This window comes from Eucyclogobius newberryi, unplaced genomic scaffold (assembly GCF_026437365.1).
Source record: "Eucyclogobius newberryi isolate DKJ021-1_F unplaced genomic scaffold, fEucNew1.0.hap1 SCAF_8, whole genome shotgun sequence".
In the NCBI taxonomy this organism is placed as follows: domain Eukaryota; kingdom Metazoa; phylum Chordata; class Actinopteri; order Gobiiformes; family Gobiidae; genus Eucyclogobius; species Eucyclogobius newberryi.
Window position 1 is genome coordinate 10,153,177 of NW_027316500.1, and position 22,450 is coordinate 10,175,626.

A 22,450-nucleotide genomic window follows, 5' to 3' on the forward strand; every position below is an offset into this window, starting at 1 on the left:
AGTGAATGCTGGAAAATGAGCAGTGACTGAGGACTTCCCTGCCTCTCGAACCTAATGGAATCGAGCGCTCGACTCAAACCTCCTCGCGTCCTCGCTCGGGTTCCTCCACGTTTCAGCTGATGCTTGGTTGTGTTTCTCTTCCGGCTGTGAAATATTGGCGGTGTAGTTTCCCCCGAGCCTGCTCCCGGCACCAGACCGCAGCACCAGATTGTTTTGTCTGTGGTAAGAACAGGAATAAGAGCTGTCAGGAGCGCTCTTCTTCTGCTGCTGCTGCTGCTGCTGCTGCTGCTGCTGCTGCTGCTGCTGCTGCTGCTGCTGCTGCTGCTGCTGCTGCTGCTGCTGCTGGTTCACAGTTTAGAGACACGTCTGTGGGTCCCTGTACACGGAGGGCTCCAGACTATATTTCGGTGCCTCTCGGTGCGACGATTACACCTGTTTCTTCTGTGTGTTGTTGTGATTGCGGTTGTTAAAAGTGTGCGTTTACAGGACCCGCAAAAATGATTGCCTGACCAGCCAAGACCACACGCTTTGAAAATAATCTACACAGAAGATTTTGTCTGGAATCCAACCCAGTCGCTCCAGAGTTGATTGACAGGCGGAATAACCAATCAGACAAACGCATTGTCTGTTCGTGTCTAAACAAACAATGGTGGCTTACGAGGAAAGAATAAAAATAACACAGACTGAGAAACGTTACCGACTTCTGCTGAGTCAGCAAGCGACGTACTAGAATAAGTTATATATTTTGTTATTTGTTATTGTTAAGAATATTTGAGAGATGTCGTCCGCTTTTGAGAAACACGTGACACAAAGTCTTCTAGATTTGAGGATATTTATGAATGAAGTGTATGATTATGAGTTCTTTTTTTATATTTTGATTTGATTATTTCACTGTCTTTGTTGCGATGAGGTGTTTTATATTATACAATTGGTTGATTAATAATTGCAGCTCTAGTTGTATGTGAGTTATGTTTTTATGCTTTTGGGAGACGCAAAATAATAGTTTTGGGTCGATATTGATTAAAAATGTCTTAAATCTGATCAGAAATGTGCCTAAAGCGGCCTATAAATGTCTCGATTGTGGTTTAAGTTTTGAATAAAAGTGAAAAAGGACATACTTTCCACCTCACTGTAAATCCCTCTGGTGTTTGTTTGAGTCGAGAAGGATTTTTTTTACTTTCAAAACACACCTGTAGTTGTAGTACAAGTAAAGCTGCATGTTTTTGGAGATGCGAGATATGCTGGAGGTCAAGAGAAAGCATTTACAATCTGAAAACCATCAAGAAAGACTTTTGTTTTACACGTTGAGAATACAAACAGGGGTGATAAATCAAAGACTTGTGGAAGCTTGTGAAATATTTTTGCACCAGCTTCCAATGAACTTTTAGGCCTTTTTGTTCCATTGGAGGTGTAAAAAAAATCACATTTGTATTCTTGTTTTTGCTCAAAAAGCTTTACAAATTGGCATTACTTACTAAAAATGTGCTTAAAGTGTTGTTTGACTTTTGATCTAGATTCACCCGGAAAGGGACATGTATATTTTTGTAGATTTGGATCAGTCTGGAAGGAAGAATGTGTTCAAATGTTCTGTAACAACGTGTGCTTAGCGGGGATGTCACGATTTCAAATTCTACTGTAAGTGAGATTATTAGAAATTATTCATGATTATTAACATTATTAACAAAACGACAATAAAGTCCTGCATTTTCTTTCCTTCTTGTTTTCTTAACGCATTATGAAATCAAACTTTCTGAATGATTAATTGGACATAAACGGCAAGATAAACAAGTACTTTACATTTAGGTTTAATTTTGCCTCCAAAGTCATCACTTTATTTTAATTTAACTCAAAAAAACATTTAATTTAGTTTGTAAATTGTAGAAAAAGCTTCAGTTCACTCCTGGACGAATGAGGGATTTTTTTAGTCTTCACGATTGTATTGTGATGATGATCTACTAATTTAATAATCTTAACATCTTTAATGCTCTGATGTACATGTGGAGATTTTATTCCTTAATATCAGAATTTACCGGTAAATGCTTTATTCAAATCCCAGTCTCGGCACTAACCATTCATTCTTCTCTGTGCCTTTTCTGAAAAACACTTAGAAAAACACTGCAAGTCAAAAGCAAGGTCAAATGCAAAGGAGGAGACTGCGGCTTTCAGGACGTTCTCCTCAGATTACACTGTGACAGAAAGAGTTGATGTCACATTTGGAGTTTGGGGAAGTGTTTGTATTATTTATGTGCGTCGGTGTCAGTCAGCCCTCGCAATACGCTGAATAACAGAACATTTCTCCGTCGTGGCGTCTGTTGTATAGTTTATAATGGAAGCAGAAGCACATTTACGTGGAAAAAGGCACATGTTCATTTGTTTGATCCGAGGACATTTGCAGTGTAAGGTTTTGAGCAAGAAATGACAGGGTTAGTTAGCATTAGTAGAGGGGATTGTGTGGAAATATTCTGAATGTTGTTTTGAAGGTACTTAAACATTTGAATATCTGTAGTAGAAAAAGCTTCAGTTGTAGTCATCTGGACTCAGTTTGAAAAAAAAAAAAAATAGACGTTTCGACTCTCATCCAAGAGTCATTGTCAATAACAGAATTTAGGTCGAGAACTCCGATATTAATACTGTTCTGTGGTAAGACCCGCCCATTGGGAGGAGCCTTCCTGAAGTAGAAAGAGTTGTTTGTTTCAACAGAAACTCCCCCCTTGTATCTACCGAGCCTATTCAGAATCTTAATGGGCTGTTAGAATCCTCTTTGTCTTTGTGAGACCCTGGCTCAACCACCCTGAGTACCTGATTAGCATCTGGATGTCCTTTACCTTCATCAGATCATCAGACATCCAGATGCTAATCAGGTACTCAGGGTGGTTGAGCCAGGGTCTCACAAAGACAAAGAGGATTCTAATAGCCCATTAAGATTCTGAATAGGCTCGGTAGATACAAGGGGGGAGTTTCTGTTGAAACAAACAACTCTTTCTACTTCAGGAAGGCTCCTCCCAATGGGCGGGTCTTACCACAGAACAGTATTAATATCGGAGTTCTCGACCTAAATTCTGTTATTGACAATGACTCTTGGATGAGAGTCGAAACGTCTATTTTTTTTTTTTTTTTTCAAACTGAGTCCAGATGACTACAACTGAAGCTTTTTCTACTATGGAACACGCCTGGACGAATGAGGGATTACACCGACATTTGAATATCTGCTCAATTCTGCAAAAAGAGCTTAATATAAGACAAAAAATAAAAAAAATTGCTTGTTATCTTCCGAATACAAAAATAAAACTATATTTCTGCATTTTTGGGGGTAATTTTACTGTCTTTTTACCTTGACTACCACATTTAAAGACATGTTTTAGAGCAGTGGTTCTTTTAACTTTTTACACCAAGTTCCACAAAAGAAAATATTTGGCTGTCCAAGTACACCAACTCTAAACCAGGTCTATAACAGGACTATTTTAAAACTAAACTAGGGATAAACCAGGTCTTAATTAGGAATACACCAGTGCCACAGTAGTTTTACCTAAGAAATTACACAAAGAAGAGCAAAAATGTGGAAACAAATGTACTAAAAATGACAAAAAGTAAATAAATGAACATTTGTCAGATTAGACAGAATAGCCCCAGTCCAATAGAGGTGTTGGTCAGACTCATGAAGTAGTTAATGGTTATGACAGAAATGTGTCATGAAGTACAATGCATTAGAGCTGCACAGTACAGAGCAGAAGTATTGATATTGCATTGATATCGCAACAACCTAAATATATCAACTCTAAGGCCCTCCGTTATCTAAATAAACTATTTATTCGACTAAAACGCCATCGACCGATTAATTAACAAGTCTGACAGCCCTAGTCCACATGTAATTAGCTTAATTTGCTTTTGTTTTTCAGTCACATGGTCGTACGGAAAGACGTGAAAGAGATCAACCCAGATTCTCCCCCAAAGGCCGACGCCACGCTCAAACCAGGTGAGTTCACGACAAGAATCCACTAAAAACTGCAGTATTTTACAAAGTGCACCTCTTCTTTGGGGCCGGTCGAGGACAGAAAAGACAGAAAATCAAAAAGGTTTGCAGAGGCTAAAAAGAGACGATCCTGTTTTGTTCGAGCCGCTGTCACTTCTGAGTCTATTTTCATTTGAAGCTTTTCTTTTTTTTTTTTAAACCGTGACCCAATTTTCCCGTTAATTGCATTGGGAAAGCGCGCCGTGTTGTGGCGCGCGCACACACAGGTGGCCCGTGCGCTGGTACAGAAGCAGAACATGAGGGTTTGCTGTCACTTTGGAAACACCTGTGACTCTGGGGCTTTGAGCTCACGCTGCGTCACGGCCTCTTCAAGCCTGTTCATGCGGAGGTGACGCTGTCGTTGTTGTGCGTATTCTGGGGTAGAATTTGAGGGAAATGGAACTAGAATGCATGCGTGGGGGAATTGTCATTATAAAACCTTTACGTTTAACGGTTTAGTGAGTTATCGAGATATACGTTGGGTTTGAAATATTAAGTTCAACAACAGTGGAACTAAAGTGTATACCGTATTTTCCGGACTATAAGTCGCACCAGCCAAAAAATGCATAATAGAGAAGAAAAAAACATATACAAGTCGCACTGGAGTATGAAATGGGGTTGCAAGTGTGAAAATAACAAATAATATCACATATAAGTCACTCCAGAGTATAAGTATAAGTATAAATATAAGCCAAAACTATGAAAAAAGGTGCGACTTAAAGTCCGGAAAATACGGTAGTTAAGTATAGGCTTCATAAAAAACGTCATAAAACCATATAGTATGCACGTTGAATCTAATTGTAGTAATTAGGGCGTTGCAGTTTGTTTTGTTGCGTTTTAATCATAGGATTTGGTTCAAAGTTCCCGTTTTCAACACTTCTTTCTTGGAGAATTGACAAAATGAAGTTCTAAGCTACAGTGTTATCAGTTTTTGTGCAGAATAAGACGAGGTATTTTGTGTTTGTGCAAGAGAGTATTTCCTTGAACCCCGTTTGGATTATTATTATTATTATTAGGGCTGCAAGATTGAAAAATGTGACTCAATTTCAACATGATGATCATATTTGAAAAGGGTTCCATTAAACATGATTGGGATCCTCGTATCATTATGAATATTTCATGGCGTTACCGGGTTTTTGATAGTGCATCAGATTTGCTGCAGTGGATGTAATTCGAGCTCCGGCAGCGTCTGGTTAAAGAATATGCTCCGTGGAAAGATGAAGGAGCGTTATGGATTCAAATGTGTCGTTTACCATTGAGGGAGATGCTGACGACCCAAATACATGCATAGAACTAATAATGTCCACAAATGAAACAAAACACAGCTCCCGGTATGTTATGTAACAGTTACATTGGTTAAAAGCTCTAAAAAGTCAGTTTGACATTGGGCTAATCATTTTTGTTTTCCCCCGCATATTTATTTATCCTGATTCTCTGTGTCATTTTGTCTTATTACAATGAATAAAATGTTCTTTACATATTCAATAGAGATTTATTATTATCTTACATTTAACAAAAAAAGTCGCACCAGCCCAAAAATGCATAATAGAGAAGAAAAAAAACATATATAAGTTGCACCGAAGTATGAAATGCAGTTGCAATTGTGAAAATAACAAATTATATCACAATTATAATTGCTCCAGAGTATAAGTATAAAAGTATAAACATAAGTATAAGTCGCAAAAACTATGAAAAAAGGTGCGACTTATAGTAAAAGTATAAACTCCTATCCACAAATTTGGCTCTGGAGCTCTCAAACTGATCAATCTCTTAATCGATCCTAAATGTATCGGAGTATTGGCCCTTAAAAGTAATCTCTAAATCTGCGACATTAAACGTTTGCTTTCAGTCTTGTTTGTATTTACGTTAAGCCCTTTACTGACACCTTCAAATTGTTCTCAACTGTCGACGTCTCATCCGTCTTTGTTCAGGGATTAACTCACTTCTTGTTGATTGTTTGGAGTGACTCGGATGGTGACGATGCTCTCGGTGTGTATTGAGTTTCCTGTCTGCAGTGACGATGACGAGCAGCTGGCATTGACACAGCAAAACTTATGTGTCACTGTCTGTTTGGGTTGTCAAAAATATCAACGCACAGACGCCCAAGACGGTGACAACACCATATACTCCATAGACCATGTGTTGATACTTCAGAACTTTTCAGAATTGTGAAGTTGCAATATTTTTCGAGGCCGAGTCCAAGCCGAGTTCGAGTCCGAGTCCAATTTGAGTCATGATCATCTAAAACCAACTTAAAGTCACAAGTCCACCCCATTTAACGAGCCCTCTTGTGAGTTCCCATAGCATTTAAAAAGTACATTTCAACTTCAAAAGCATATACAGGATCAACAGTGCCAAGGATTTAAGAGCTCTAACTAGTCCACTGTCAGAGTCCTTGGTCCAACAAGTCCAGGTCCTTGTCCAAGTCATCTGGCCTGAAGCCACAAGTCGAGTCACTGCCCCTTAGAAACTCTCAAGTCCAAATCTAGTCCAAATCTAGTCCAAATCTAGTCCAAATCTAGTCCGAGTCTGGTCCGAGTCTGGTCCGAGTCTGGTCCGAGTCTGGTCCGAGTCTGGTCCGAGTCTGGTCCGAGTCTGGTCCGAGTCTGGTCCGAGTCTGGTCCGAGTCTGGTCCGAGTCTGGTTCAGTCCGAGTCCGAGTCCGAGTCATCAGTTATATGTTCAAGTTAGAGATGTCGTCATGTCAAATTTTACTGTTACAATTACTGTGAGAAAAATCTTCAAAATTGAACGATTATTCACGATTATCACTGAGCCTGTGGGACCAGCTTTATGACATTGAACTGTCTGAATGACGAGATCAATCGGTGAAAAATAATGTGACACTGAATAGAAATGCATCTTTTAATATTGCAGAAGCTTATTAAAACCATGTGCGCTGTAATCATTAAAAAGCTTGTCTGTTTAAATGGGATCACAATCACAGTCTCCACTCTGCTGTTTGTCCGCTGCAGCTCTGGACGCTGCCCTGGACTTCCTGCTGCAGATGGTGGTGCCGAGCGGCTGGAAAACCGAAGTGAAGGAAGACAGCTCGAGCAGCGAGGAGGACGAGGACGAAGAGGAGGAGGAGCCGGAGGAAGACGCCAAACGACAGGTGGTGGAGGAGGAGGTAATGCACCCACTGTTGCTGTTGATATTAGTGCTGCACGATATTGCACTAATGCCATATGTGAATGTTGCGATAATGGTCGTTCTACATACATACAGCCCAGTTTGTGAGAACATTTCAAATAAAACTAAGACGTTACTGGTCGGACTGTGTCAAAATCTTTATTAACCAAGACTAAACTAGGACCAAAACCAAAAGACTTTACAAGCAGTTGTGTTTTCAATATTAATAGTCAATGGAAACAACACCGTGATGTCATATGTCACTGGGGCTTCGTGGTACATGTTACATCGTTGATAACGTTTGCGTGGGATCATTTTGGCATAAGTAATCATTTAAACAAGAAAATATAGTAATTGACAGGATACCGTACGAATAAACTGATTTATAATGACTAAAACGCTGATACACGATAATGTGGGTACTTGGAGTGTGAAGCGATGCTCCGGTGGAAAGGCCACATGTAAACGGCATGTAACTTTGTGTTTATGTTTGTGTTTGTGTTTGTGTTTGTGTTGAGCAGGAGGAGGTGGAGCCGTACCCAGAGGAGAGGGACAGCTTTCTTCAGCAGCTCTACAAGTTCATGGAGGATCGAGGTGAGCTCCACACATCGCGCACATACATCATGTTTGGGAAATGTTTGAGTGACGAAACACCATCCAGTTCAAAACGTATACGTCTGTAGAAAGCTGCTTTACATAAGATCCATTATTTATTCATTCTTCACTCGGAGATAAAGCTTCTCAAGTTGCCACAATTGCTCTGGGGCAGATTGATACAGACCTGGCAGGAATTCTGTGGCTCAAGTTGATCTAGCATAGATTTTCCTGAGGGCAAATAGCTTTATGTTAAAAACAAGAATCAATAGGAAAATTAAAGATTTACATTTTTTTTTTCAATACAATTCAAGGTATTTACTTTAGAATTAGGCATAGATACAAAGCATTTATTAATTTGGTAAATTTGTTTGTTTGTCAATGATTAATACAGACATTGGGACAAATGAGACGTGGGGACGTATGAGAGACTTACACTCTGTATATTGTTCTATTTGTTGTTATTTCCTCTTAAAACCTCACACTAATTCATCATATAACAGGATATAAGTGTTACCTAAACATCACGTTTATGCTCCTCTCGCTCCTCCTCAGGGACCCCCATCAACAAGCGTCCCGTTCTGGGCTACAAGAACCTGAACCTGTTTAAGCTCTACAGACTCGTGCAGAAACTCGGCGGCTTCGACAACGTGAGTCCCGTCCTGAGTCCCGTCCTGAGTCCCGTCCTGAGTCCCGTCCTGAGTCCCGTCCTGAGTCCCGTCCTGAGTCCCGTCCTGAGTCCCGTCCTGAGTCCCGTCCTGAGTCCCGTCCTGAGTCCCGTCCTGAGTCCCGTCCTGAGTCCCGTCCTGAGTCCCGTCCTGAGTCCCGTCCTGAGTCCCGTCCTGAGTCCCGTCCTGAGTCCCGTCCTGAGTCCCGTCCTGAGTCCCGTCCTGAGTCCCGTCCTGAGTCCCGTCCTGAGTCCCGTCCTGAGTCCCGTCCTGAGTCCCGGCCTGAGTCCCGGCCTGAGTCCCGGCCTGAGTCCCGGCCTGAGTCCCGTCCTGAGTCCCGTCCTGAGTCCCGTCCTGAGTCCCGTCCTGAGTCCCGTCCTGAGTCCCGTCCTGAGTCCCGTCCTGAGTCCCGGCCTGAGTCCCGTCCTGAGTCCCGGCCTGAGTCCCGGCCTGAGTCCCGGCCTGAGTCCCGTCCTGAGTCCCGTCCTGAGTCCCGTCCTGAGTCCCGTCCTGAGTCCCGTCCTGAGTCCCGTCCTGAGTCCCGTCCTGAGTCCCGTCCTGAGTCCCGTCCTGAGTCCCGTCCTGAGTCCCGTCCTGAGTCCCGTCCTGAGTCCCGGCCTGAGTCCCGGCCTGAGTCCCGGCCTGAGTCCCGGCCTGAGTCCCGGCCTGAGTCCCGGCCTGAGTCCCGGCCTGAGTCCCGGCCTGAGTCCCGTCCTGAGTCCCGTCCTGAGTCCCGTCCTGAGTCCCGTCCTGAGTCCCGTCCTGAGTCCCGTCCTGAGTCCCGTCCTGAGTCCCGTCCTGAGTCCCGTCCTGAGTCCCGGCCTGAGTCCCGGCCTGAGTCCCGGCCTGAGTCCCGGCCTGAGTCCCGGCCTGAGTCCCGGCCTGAGTCCCGGCCTGGATTTGGGCGCCGCTCCGTGTTGATTCGTTCTTTTTTTTCTGTCGTTTGTTCAGATTGAAAGCGGCGCAGTTTGGAAACAAATCTATCAAGATCTGGGAATCCCTATACTCAACTCAGCGGCCGGCTACAATGTCAAATGTGCTTATCGCAAGTACGTACACTTTGATCCACTTCAAATCCAGCTGGAGCTTTAGACTTTTACGTGGAGCGAGCGGTCTGTAAGCATTTGGCTGCAGTGGTCAAGGATCAGCTCGACCCTGACTTTTTCTGAGAAGGTCATCCTTAATATAGGAGCGCCACAGGGCTGTGTTTTATCACCTGTTCTCTTCTCTCTATACGTTAATGCTATTCATGGACAGTAACGTTAAGCTCTTGTAACTATGTGGCCCAGGTGCAAATGGTTGAACAATGGTGTAGACGGCGTTCTCTGATTTTTAAAGAGCTCGTCCTAAACAATCCTAACGCTGTTCAGTCCCTCTCCATCTCTGATCAGGTCATTGGTGCGGTGAATAGCTTCAAGTATTGATGAAAAGGTTAATTTCACAGAGAAGACACATATTTTAATAAGAGTTTATATCAGCCTGATCAAAAGTGTCCTCCTTTTTAATATCTATAAAGCAGCCGCTACAATATACTTCAGATACACTGTCTGTTAGATACTTTATTTATAGGTTCTTCAAGAGTGTTACCAGTTGATTTTGATTTTCTTAATCGCCGCCTCAGGGTTCTTCTTACTTTTCTCTCAGAACACAACAGGGTGCCTCGTTCAAAGACCCAAATAAAAACGTTGTGTTGCTTCTTTCAGGTACTTGTACGGCTTCGAGGAATACTGCAACTCCACGGCCATCAGCTTCAGGATGGACCTCCCGCTGAAACAGGGGCCCAAGCCTGAAGGAAAGTCCGAGGGGGAGAAGGGAGCCCCCGTGTCCGGTCCAGAGGATCACAAAACCCAGGATGAACCAGGAACGGCGCAGTCCGCTGTCTGCAAGGTCAGTCTCTGCTAATCCTGAGACGTAATGGTCTTTGCCCGTCTTTTTTACACCTTTAAGCAAGATAGTTTATCTACAACATTAAGTTTTGTCTTGTATAACTTTAGTTCGGCAATAACAAAAATTGATATCTCTATTTCTTTGCTATAATATGATTGAGGTTGAAGTATCATACAAAAAAGGGAAAAACTTTTAAAATGAGTGAAGAAATATAACTTTATACCGTGTTTGGGACATTACACTGAATATTTTTTCTAAATATTGTTAATCGGCTCTTTTTACAGCCTTTTTAAAACAATATTTAGAAAAAGTAAAAAAAAGAATGTACTCAACCATCTCTCACCTCCACAAAACTTTTTTTTTTTTTCAAAACCAACCATAAATATTGATACTACCTCATCTCCCACCATCACTTAAATGTCCAGTGTATTTTGATTTATAAAGACTTTTAAACATTTATTTTTCTAAATTAGTTCAACTTCCCTTTCAAACGTGTACCGGTAATTTGTTTTATTCACTTTTTATGTCAAATTGTATTACTGGATGTCTGACTAATTGTTCATCTATTTACATGTTCTTAATAAATAAATACATAATAATCAATGTATATATAGATTGATGTCTCAGATTTACGACGATTGAGGATTTGTTATTTTATTGGATGTAAAAACCAACAAAAACACAACAAAAAATGCTTTATTTTGTATTCTTTTAGTGTTCGAACAAATTGAAATCCAGCATAAAATAATCAGAATCAGAAAAAGTTTATTGCCATTGCTAACGAACAGAATTCACAAACATAACAAACAAATAACAATGATAAAACAACCAGTAAAAAAATAGATAGACCTCAACACGGGAACTAAATGTTTTTTCTATCAAATCCAGGAGGAGAAGCCCGAGGCGCACAACAAAGCGGAGAGCGAATCCTCCAAATCGGATCAAAAAGAAAACGACGAGGAGGAAGTGAATTCGAATAAAGGAGACGCGGATGAAGGCTCCTCGATGGGACGACTCGCGCCCGACAACCTGAAGCGGGACCCGGACGAGGAGCCGGAGGCCAAAGGCAACTCTGGGTAGGCGACAGAAGCGGCCGGTTAAACACGTTTTTACCCAAACACAACACCACGGTCGAGGCTTTGTCAACACGTCGGGTTTATGTACGATTCTCTTCATCGCAATAGAGGAAAAAACAAAGAAAAAAACGATTATCCGCAGCCCAGAAAACAGAAACATATCCTCGTTAATGTTGTAGTGGTATTGATTTGATGCAGAGTTCTACAGCTTCTAAATTAAAAGTAACTTGGCCGTTAATGGTCTTGGTGTCATTTGATTCTTTGGAGTGTAATTAGGAAACGAATCAATGGAACAAAATCTATGTATAAATGTTTTTGTACCACAAATACAGGGCATCATTTGTAAAGTCCAAATTTTGCCTAAAATATGAGCACTAAAATGTTCTGGTGTGAGGTCCGCTACCTGCTTATTTATCTACTTGTATGTCTGTTTATGTATTTATTTATTTATTCAGTTAACGTTTTAGACATTCCTTCATGCTGTTGTTACGTTGCCTGGAATATAAACACTTTTATTCAATTCTGGGTGTTGTTATTGCTCAAAAATGCCTTAGAAACACGCTTCCTCCACAGGGCAGGGGTCTCATTTATAAAACTTTACGCAGGATTCTGTGGGTTACGTACTTTCAAGTTGGCGTAGTTTCGTTTTATTTGGGCATTTTACATTATACATTACATCGCACGTTATCATTAGAATCTGAATCGGAAAAGGTTTTACCGCCATTTTCAGTGAACAAAATCCCCTTAGGATCTTAAAAATAAAGTTAAAAAAAAATAATTATAATAATAATATTGACAGTAAAATAATAAATAGTAATACATAATAAATGGTAAAAATAAAATAAAATAAAAACAAAACTGCAAGCTTTAACTGCAAGAGTGTAATGTACGTTTGTTTTATGAATAAGACCCCTGACCCGACACTTTGCTCTGTGGCTGCTCGTCTCCATGGAGATACTTTATAGTGTGGAACATTCCAGGCAAAGCACCGTGTGTAATGTGCTCTTTCCGACTAGAACGTTGACAAAGCCTCTCTCCGTAAACACTGGCGCACTCGTCCCTCTCTCTGCTCTGGCCCGACGCTTCTCTCCGTCTCCAGCTGCTCCTTTGGCCTTTTTGCTATAATTATGTCTCCGTGGCATCAGCTGGGCCGACACCCTCCAGCCCCTCTGCCCTCCTTCACCAGACCTCTCTCTCTCTCTCTCTCTTTGACTCTCTCTCTCTCTCTCTCTGACTCTCACTCTCTCTCTCTCTCTGACTCTCTCTCTCTCTCTCTCTCTGACTCTCACTCTCTCTCTCTCTGACTCTCACTCTCTCTCTCTCTCTCTGACTCTCTCTCTCTCTCTCTCTCTCTCTCTCTCTCTCTCTAACTCACTATCCTCTCACTCTCTCTCTCTCTCTCTGACTCTCTCTCTCTCTCTCTCTCTCTAACTCACTATCCTCTCACTCTCACTCTCTCTCTCTCTCTCTGACTCTCTCTCTCTCTCTCTCTCTCTCTCTCTCTCTCTCTCTAACTCACTATCCTCTCACTCTCTCTCTCTCTCTCTGACTCTCTCTCTCTCTCTCTCTCTCTCTCTAACTCACTATCCTCTCACTCTCTCTCTCTCTCTCTGACTCTCTCTCTCTCTCTCTCTCTCTCTAACTCACTATCCTCTCTCTCTCTCTCTCTCTGACTCTCACTCTCTCTCTCTCTCTGACTCTCTCTCTGACTCTCTCTCTCTCTGACTCTCTCTCTCTCTCTCTCTCTGACTCTCTCTCTGACTCTCTCTCTCTCTCTGACTCTCTCTCTCTCTCTCTGACTCTCACTCTCTCTCTCTCTGACTCTCACTCTCTCTCTCTCTCTCTGACTCTCTCTCTCTCTCTCTCTAACTCACTATCCTCTCACTCTCTCTCTCTCTCTCTGACTCTCTCTCTCTCTCTCTCTCTCTAACTCACTATCCTCTCACTCTCTCTCTCTCTCTGACTCTCACTCTCTCTCTCTCTCTGACTCTCTCTCTGACTCTCTCTCTCTCTCTCTGACTCTCTCTCTCTCTCTCTCTCTGACTCTCTCTCTGACTCTCTCTCTCTCTCTGACTCTCACTCACTCTCTCTCTCTCTCTCTGACTCTCTCTCTCTCTCTGACTCTCTCTCTGACTCTGTACACGTCACGCCTCTGCTCGTCCACTCGTGTCGGTTCCTGGCCTCTTCTTGAACCTGCTGCTCTCTCCTCGCTCTCTCCTCGCTCTCTCCTCGCTCTCTCCTCTCGTCTTTTGGCTTTTGATGTTCGACTTCTCTAAATGTTACATGTGAGTGTTGTCGATGCTGGACTACACAGAGATGAGTGGAGCATTTAGAGGCTGTGCACTTTGACTGTTGTCTTGGTTTAGTCTTGGATACTTTGCAACTTGTGTGAACATGTGTTTCCATGTAAACAACAGGGAAAACATTTGATACATTCAATCATCACTTTCTAATATCTGTAAACCATCAATAGACAAGAACTAATGATACGCAATACCACAGGTCCGATACCAACTCATACTATGGCAAATATGGCAATGGAAATGAAACCCCTCAGCTATGAACAATCTTACGTTGGCCATCATTATTTTCTTTCAACCTCTGTTTAAACTACATTTTTGGGGAACTATTTAGTAGTTATACTTTTCGATCCCTCTGTCAGTATCGATATATTGATATTTGGTATTGATCTGCCCATCACTAACAAGTAGTTTTACTTTGTCAATAAACCACATGTAAACATACATTCTTCATTCATTTTTGTTGGGGACTACATTTAATACCGTGTTGTGCCGGCTCATAAATATTGCTAATGTCACAAATAGTTGATCATTAGAATATGTGACAACACTGAGCTCTCACAGAAAACACTCCAAACTCCCTCTCAACCAAGTCGAGCTGGCTTCATGCATGGTTTAAGTTTGTATTAGACTTTGGAGCGTTGCTGTGCAGATGCTCGCAGTGGAGAGGTGGTAATGACAGCCTGGATCCGCCTGATCTCAGAATCTCTCTCGGCGTCTCTCAGACTCACTTCTCGAGCTGGAGTTTGGTGTCCAAGCGCGGCCCTTCATGCTGATAATGATCTGATAACAACTTTTTCTGATTCTATCGTCACTGTTTGATGTTCACGTCTGTCTGGACTCGGAGAGGAGTTCCTGTTAGTGTTTGTATATTGACTTGAGAGATATTTTCCTTGGGACTATCTACTCAGTATCTACGTCAACAAAGGGCAAATAGTAACACAAATCAAACCCTGATCTGCTTTTTGGTGTTACTGTCATATTGTGATTCAGTGTTTTTGTTGTGCATCGATTATGACAATGACTACGCTACATTTGTACGCAGTTTACTAAATTCTACACTCCTTATGCAACAATACGAAGGAGTTCTACGCACAGAATTTATATTACTAAAGTGAAATATTCTAATTCTAATCTAATACATTAAATGGCAGGTAAAATATTCATTACTACACCATCTTTCACTTCAAGTTGCTCTGTTGCTTTGTTGTTAATTGTGAGTTGGTAGTGTTTTTTAAGTGAGGGAAGTGATGTATTTAAAGCATTTTGACCAGTAAATTCACATACTACTGTACATCTTGCGTGGTGGACTTGGAGATGTCTCCGTTTTGCTGCCGTTTGTCGTGGCTCTGGACCACATGGGATTTTACATCTGTGCTCTCCTTTCTAACACTAGTAGAGTCGCTGCGCTGCTTGCCAAGCCGTGCTTTGCTGCGCTAACCGGACCCTTGTGCCTTCTATGGCCTGTACTGTGCTGGCATCACACCTTCCCCTCTGGCTCTCTCACTAGCTCCCCCTTGTGGCTTTTGCTATACTGTGTGTGAATGGGATTGAGTATGTTGTGTGAGGCTGATGATAAACAATACCATGAGAGATTATTTGCCATGAACAGATATTAATTTGACTTTTGTTTATCCTCCATGTTTTGTTTTGACTGGTAGGTGTAGTTTACATTAGCTTTGAGGCATATGGAACGCTAATTAAGTCTTTATACAGACGATGTTGCTAATTTAAGACAGGTGAGAGTAGAGAGATGAGATGGAGAGTGGACAGTGGACAGGGGACGGGTGTCTGTGGTCTGTTGACATGAGCCTAGGGCCAGGAAGTGCTGAACTGTTTTTCTTGCAGGGATGACAGCAGTCAGGAGGGGGAGGAAGGGGAGGAGTTTGAGTGTTACCCCCCGGGGATGAAGGTGCAGGTGAGGTATGGGCGAGGCCGCTCTCTGAAGACGTACGAGGCCACTGTGAAAGAGGCAGACGTGGAGGGGGGAGAGGTGCTCTACCTGGTGCACTACTGTGGCTGGAACATCAGGTAAGACAGGGCCTGGGCCTGAGAACCACCTAACTCCACAATCACCCTAAAACAACATCTCTTAACCTCAGCTCAGAGGGATAACCCCCACAGGGGCTATCCCTGCAGCAGGAGCAGTGCATCCCTCTCCCTCGTCTGATCTCAAACGAGGCCATCTAGTGGTCCAGCTAAACTAGTCTTTCCTCAACTCCCTCTAGATCTGAAGTCTTGTTTCCCCTGAAGAGTATGGCAAGGACTGACAGAAGGGCACAGTTTAGTACAGGAAACTCCCATAAAGCGTTTAAAAATCATACATGCAATTCTCAAAACATATAAGAGAAATTAAAATGCATTTTTTCTATAATTGCAATTTACTGAAAAGAAAAAACAAGAAAAGCTTCAAGTTAAAGTCCCTTGAGACTTTTTGTCTTTTTCGAGTGAACTTTTCTATTGTCCTAATTGCCCCGGGCCATTGTTTGCTACATCTTTGTTAGCCCCATGGCTCCAAACTGTCTCCAATTTGGTTCAGTGTGGTACATTTGGAGGAGGCACTGCGCCAGTTTTAAATGGAAACTTATTGGCATATTGACTCTTACTGCTTCAGTGGAAACAAGACTTGAATCCCCTGTCTGTCTCTTAAACCAAAGTCGAGCTTGCAATCAATTAATTCAAGCAGTGGATTTGCATTAACAATCTCATTATCCAATTTCCTTAAATGAATCTACTAATGTGAAGGACTTCTTGGATATTTAAAGGGCCAGCCTAAGTGCTGCTACACTCACCTTTACCTCGCATCACCCCCCTCCCCAATGGGTCAGGGTTAACTCAGAGCTCAGTAGACTCAGAGTTAGGGAACCAACTAGAGAAAACGGTTTATACAAAGCATTTCTCATTGTCTTAACTGTTGTGGTTTGTCCTTTAGCTCTCTATCCAAGACACAGGGATGTTCTCTGCATTGTCTGTTGTGTGTGCTGTTGTGAATCTTTCCACTTCTCCTCATTTGACCCTCTTTGCCCCTTCGCTTCTGTGGGAACTATGTTGACTATAATTTGTGTGGTGGTTCTTGGTGTAATATTGTTTCTTCATTGTAAAGGTTTGTCTTTTCCTCATACTACCACTGCCTTCTTTGCTGTTGAGGCTACTTGTGTGTCGGGGTGGAGTAGAGACGTTTGGGTGGTGTGAAGAGCGTAGATTTGCTGTAGGAATGGCTTGTTTTGTGATGCGAATAATGAAAATGTCCCGTTTTCTGTGCCTGCCTTTTAGATATGATGAATGGGTGAAAGCTGACAAGATTTTACGGCCTGCGAATAAGAATGTAACCAAAGTAAAGCATCGCAGGAAAATAAAGGTAACAGTTTGAAGAAAGGCACTCTGAAAAGCGATTGGACTTGCTGTACTGATGCTCGTTTTACAAACAGAACAAGGGAGAGAGAGAGCGGGACAGATTGGAGCGGCTCAATCAAAGGGAAGGTCTCGGCTTGAATCGTGGCCCTCGATCCAAATGTCTGAGTCAGGATGTCTTTTCCAAAATGGACGACGGTGAGGACAGAGTGAGTCAGCAGTCTCCAGCCAAGTCCATAGAAATCACATCTATCCTAAATGGACTTCAAGGTAATGAGCGCTTCAGATGTCAAATGGCATTTGGTGATTTCACCTGTGACTAAAAAAGAGTTTGTTTCTGTGTTTGCAGCCTCTGAACTGTCGACAGACGAGAGTGAGCGTGAAGAAGAGGAGCCAGGACGCATCGAGGAGGAGCGACCAGGGCGGGGCAGGAAGGCCCCTTCAGACCCCTGTTCCAAAGCAGAGCTCTGGGAGTCAGGAGACCCTCCTGAAGGTTCCAAACCTGCCTCTGCTCTAGGGAAGTCCCAGGATGCCATGGGGGCAGAGGGCAATGACACTGTGAAGAGGAGGAACCAGGCCGACACTGAGCCAGAGGTGAGCAGCAGGAAGAGGAAGTCTGACGGGGTGCTGGAGAGAACTCCCAAGGGCAACTCTAAAGCCAAGACCCGTAGTACGAGGAGCGCAGACTGGCTCCCTGGGACTTCTCCTCGGAAGCAAGAGAGAGGACCTGCCCCAGGAGGAGACAGCAGCAGCTCAGAGGACGAGAGCACAACAGACGCTCAGCCAGAAAGCAGCGAGCGTGGTCGCCCCAAAACCAAAGGTGCCCCCTCAAAGAAGTACAACGGTATGAAGGAGAAGAATAAAGGGGCCCGACAGTCTGCCTTCTGGGAGATTCCAGACAAAAGGACCAAGACGTCTCCAAACTCAGAGGAGCGTCCCGCTGTGCGCTCCAAGGGCCAAAAGGACGTGTGGTCCAGTATCCAGGCCCAATGGCCCAAAAAGACTCTCAAAGAGCTGTTTTCTGACTCCGACACAGAGGCGGCTAACTCCCCCCCGCCCCCTGTCCCATCCTGTCTGAGCGTCCCACCAGACCCCGAGGGTGGTCCGGAGGACGAGGTGACGGAGGAGCAGATGGAACTGGACAAACAGGAGTTTCCAAGCAGTGGCAGTAACTCTGTAATGAACACGCCCCCTTCCACACCTGGGTCTCCTTCAGGAGGAGGCAGCACAGTGGAGGACTCGGGACCCGCTCAGCCCCCCTCACCTCGGCCTGTCACTCCCCCCGCTCTACCCCAGGAGCCAGTCTCTGTCCCTCTGCCTCCTGGTCCCACTGCAGAGGAGGGCCCGGGCCGCAGTGAGTCGGACAGCAGCACTGTGGAAGTGGAGAGTCTGGGCGGGGAGCAGGACCTCCCTCAGAACGAGGGGGCAGGCTCCCCCTCAAAACCCTTTGACCCCAGTTTGTCCTGCAACAGCAGCAGCTGCAGCCTGGAGCTGAGCAGCAGCAGCCCGCAGGAAAGCGAGCAGAAATCCAAAGGTACAGCCAATCTCATCTTCAGAGGGAATGATTCTAAGTCTCACACTGTCTCTGCACTGTCTTCTTTTTTAGCATCAGTATGTCAGAAAAGGCAGAAAGAAGCTCTGCCTGTAGTTGCCGCTAAGAAACACAAGCCAAGCCGAAAGAGCCTCGGCGTTCCTCCCAAAAAGAACAGGAAAACAGGTAATAGTCCCATCTGATCGCCCACTCACCTGACATTTCAGGCCATTCACATTTCAGTTGGAGCAGGCCTCAGCGGCTTCACCTCATCCACTGCTATAGTTGTACACTAAACAATGTGTTGAATGTGTCACTAAACAATGTGTTGAATGTGTTACTGATGTAGAGATGTCACTATTAATAGGTTAATCGATAATCGTGATTATACAGGTCACAATATAATCATAAGAACCCAAAAATAATAATTGTCAAAATTTAGAAGCAATATTACGTCTTTTTAGTTCAATCTAACATCTAAAAAGATAAAGACCTAAATGTAAAAACAAATTTTATCTGGCTGTTTTTGTCACATTTAACTTTTAGAAAGTGTAGTTTCATAAAGCCGGTCACAAACTTGAGGAACAGTAACATGTCAGAACGTGTTAAAGATTTCACTCTTGTTTAGTCACAGTCTCAATAATTGTTCATTTGAAATTAATTTTCTCTAAATAATCGCAACACTAGAGTTTTACGTCGTGACATCCCCACTGATAAATAGTCTGTGTTATTCTGTTCTGCAGCCAACAGCAGTGACAGCGAGGACCAGTGTGTTACTGAGGCCAAACCGCCACAGGCCAAAAACCCTCCATTGGAGGTGAAGACTGTGGTTTCACCCAAGTGTCCCGGACGCTCTCCTCCCTCCAGCCACAAGTACCACAAGCAAGGTGACACTGACCACTCCCACCACCAGAGGGAGCACCATCACCACGGGAGATCACCACGGGTCTACAAGTGGAGCTTCCAGATGTGTAAGTGGCAAAAGAAATAGCACTATTTAGTTTTAGATGTTTATATAATGCAATCTAATCATAAGGTATTCATTTTACTACCAGCACCATGTCTTTTTATCTAGTTTAGTGTATGAAACATGATAAAATAGGACACATTGGCGTCTTTTTTATCTAGTTTAGTGTATGAAACATGATAAAATAGGACACATTGGCGTCTTTTTTATCTAGTTTAGTGTATGAAACATGATAAAATAGGACACATTGGTGTCTTTTTTTATCTAGTTTAGTGTATGAAACATGATAAAATAGGACACATTGACGTCTTCTAAACATGTACTTGTTGTCTTTATAGCTGATCTGGAGAAGATGAATGGTCTGGAGAGGATATCGTTTCTTCAGGAGAAACTGCAGGACATCAGGAACCACTACCTCTCGCTCAAATCTGAGGTGGCCTCCATTGACCGACGACGAAAACGCATGAAAAAGAAAGAACGTGAAAGTAAGTCCACACTGTTGCACTATAGTCTAAACTTCACTGGCTCTTTATTATTAAGAAAAGCAAAAAGCAGGAACTCTCATCAGAAAAACATTGAAACAGGAAATGTCTTTGTGTTTCAGGTGCAGTGGCAGCCTGCTCCTCCTCCTCCTCTTCCTCCTCTCCCTCCTCCAGCTCCCTCACAGCAGCAGTCATGCTAACGTTAGCAGACCCACCCGTCTCCTCTTCATCCTCTCAAACTTCTGGGGTCTCAGTGGAGTGTAGGTGACAGGACGTCCCACACAGGAGCCGCTGCACTTAAGCACTTAACCAGCACCCAACAAGACTGACAAGTACAAACTGTAACTACTGGGGCACAAAAACCAGACCAGAGACAAAAAACAAACAAGCACTATTTTCTATTGACAACTGTTTCTTGGCAAGCTAATGGCACTTAAGTGCACTTTTATGAAGATTGTGTATGGGATTCAATTTGTCAAAAAAAAATACCAATTTGTTTTTTCACTCTCTGTATTTAAACATTTATAAGGATTGTTTTTTTTTTCAAGCAATAATTTGATTTGATAAAGTTGTAGTGGTAAGGGATGCTCTCCAGAGAAGCCCTGAGTGCTCTGTCCTCACATGGAGGGCTGGTGCTCCCCTGTTTTATTCTGAGGGAATCTGAGGAACACAGCCTCAGTTTTACTAAGCCACGTTTCCCCGCTCATTGATAAAGGCCTGTACTGTGTTTCAACTTAAAATGGCCGACAAAGTACAGGACCGTGCTCCTGTATTGTCCCATCGAGTCTTATCATTGTTTATTGATGGGATTTTAAATCGTTGCACATTCACAGACAAAGTGAATATTAGGAATAAAACTAGTGCCTTCTTGTTCTTGTTCATGGGGCACTTTGAGAAAGGACGGCACTTTCCCAAATCAGAGAGTTTCCTGGACAAATGTCTCCTACAAAGACTGAAGAATGCTGCATGAATGAGCTCAAGGGCTGTGTCTGACAGGTTCTATTTAACAATTCTGAATCCAACAAACTGGATCATTTGTAATCGACTACTGAGGACTCGTGACTTGGGTAAAGCTGCAGTACAAATGTGCAAAGTTCAATGCATTGATCTCATTACTCCAGGGTTTTTGGAGTGTGGTTATCATTGGTATTTATGTGTAGATTTGTTTTAAATGTAGTCTATTAAATGAGTTTCATGAATGGCCATTATTTTAGAGCCGCAGGAAAACATCACGAATTGTCAGGTAATTATGTCGGCAACAGACACTTTTCTGGACATTTATAGATTGAGGAGCCAGTAACAACCACATTTCAAGTAACCATAACTGTGGACACAAATGTATATCCATTTATTTCTTCATGTTTTCATCTCGCATCCAATATCTTCTTTATTTTCAAAGAAGAATTGGTAACATTTTAACTGGATCATAGTAGCTTCACATTACTAAATCTACTGCGTAAACTGGCGCAGGACACGGGTCTAAAATGCAGTGTTACCAAAATGCATGCATGAAGTTTATTTCATTTCTCGATCATTGCACAGCACAGTACCAGTTCGGGTTTGTCCTTATTATCTTTTTAACACATTTCCAATCAATCCTTCAGTCTTCTTTCCATCAGTCCCTACCAAAAAAAAGCCGGAGTCTCTCTATGTATGCGCTAAGACCAGAGTAGAGTCAATGTAAAATGTGCATTTATATCCAAAAGTGATGTATGTGTGTACATACAAGACATCTCCAGTGTTTCCTTTGTACAGACTCCCTACTGTATGATAATGCCCCGAAGAAATGTTTTTTTGTTCGGCACTTGTATGTAATTGTATGCTTTTGTTATACATTTGTATATTGAGAAGTGTTTTGAGTCAAGCTATTTAATATCTTGCATTGTTAATAATATGTACTTTTCTGTAAAGACAGTTTTAAGGTTTTAACTGTAGTTTATGTGTAAATACAGAAGGTTACCGCATGTTTGTCCAGCTTTTCTTAGTTACTTTCGTTCATTTACTTTTCTGCCTTTTCCAGTGTTTTGTTCCCTCTAAGTTTAGGTTTTGCATTTGTTTTGTGTTTTGTTTTCTGCTTGTAAGAGAAGAATGTTTTGGGTGGGCTAACCTATTTTCTGACATGTACATGGTCTGAACAGTTGTATGACGCCGTAAATGGAGAATGGTCTGATGCTAAGATTAAGTGAACGTAAAGGAGCTTTTTGGACAATGCTTAATAGTATTTATTAGGCCCATCACACGATGGTCATGTGTAATTTATTGTAAAAATGTAAGCAAAGCAGAAGCTTCTGTTTGAATAAAATGCCATAGTTTGTGAAGTGGTCTGTGTGCTTGAAGTCACTGGGAGCACAAACATGTCAATGTCTCAACCCACATTGGTATTTAAAAGAAATGGGTTTAAGTTTAGTTCTATATGTCAATTGAAACTTTACAATGATGCATAAAGAACTACAT

The 22,450-nt window shown here is 42.7% G+C and overlaps 1 protein-coding gene across 4 annotated transcripts in view; it reads left to right on the forward strand.

Annotated features, from left to right (window-relative positions):
* arid4b (AT-rich interaction domain 4B) overlaps window positions 1-22,314 on the forward strand; it is a 64,185-nt gene extending 41,871 nt beyond the window's left edge. Inside the window, exons 10-24 of one of the 4 annotated variants that reach the window (XM_072437297.1) lie at window positions 3,897-3,973; window positions 6,984-7,138; window positions 7,665-7,734; window positions 8,290-8,384; window positions 9,354-9,451; window positions 10,106-10,289; window positions 11,178-11,365; window positions 15,514-15,696; window positions 16,939-17,023; window positions 17,094-17,286; window positions 17,366-18,550; window positions 18,623-18,733; window positions 19,291-19,518; window positions 19,853-19,999; window positions 20,119-22,314. In XM_072437297.1, the coding sequence (XP_072293398.1) occupies window positions 3,897-3,973; window positions 6,984-7,138; window positions 7,665-7,734; window positions 8,290-8,384; window positions 9,354-9,451; window positions 10,106-10,289; window positions 11,178-11,365; window positions 15,514-15,696; window positions 16,939-17,023; window positions 17,094-17,286; window positions 17,366-18,550; window positions 18,623-18,733; window positions 19,291-19,518; window positions 19,853-19,999; window positions 20,119-20,264 (3,145 nt within the window). In that variant the 3' untranslated portion in view covers window positions 20,265-22,314. Of the gene's footprint in view, window positions 1-3,896; window positions 3,974-6,983; window positions 7,139-7,664; window positions 7,735-8,289; window positions 8,385-9,353; window positions 9,452-10,105; window positions 10,290-11,177; window positions 11,366-15,513; window positions 15,697-16,938; window positions 17,024-17,093; window positions 17,287-17,365; window positions 18,734-19,290; window positions 19,519-19,852; window positions 20,000-20,118 lie in introns of all 4 variants that reach the window. The other 3 variants (XM_072437295.1, XM_072437298.1, XM_072437296.1) reach the window with 3 other exon arrangements.
* The last annotated feature ends 136 nt before the right edge of the window (window positions 22,315-22,450 follow it).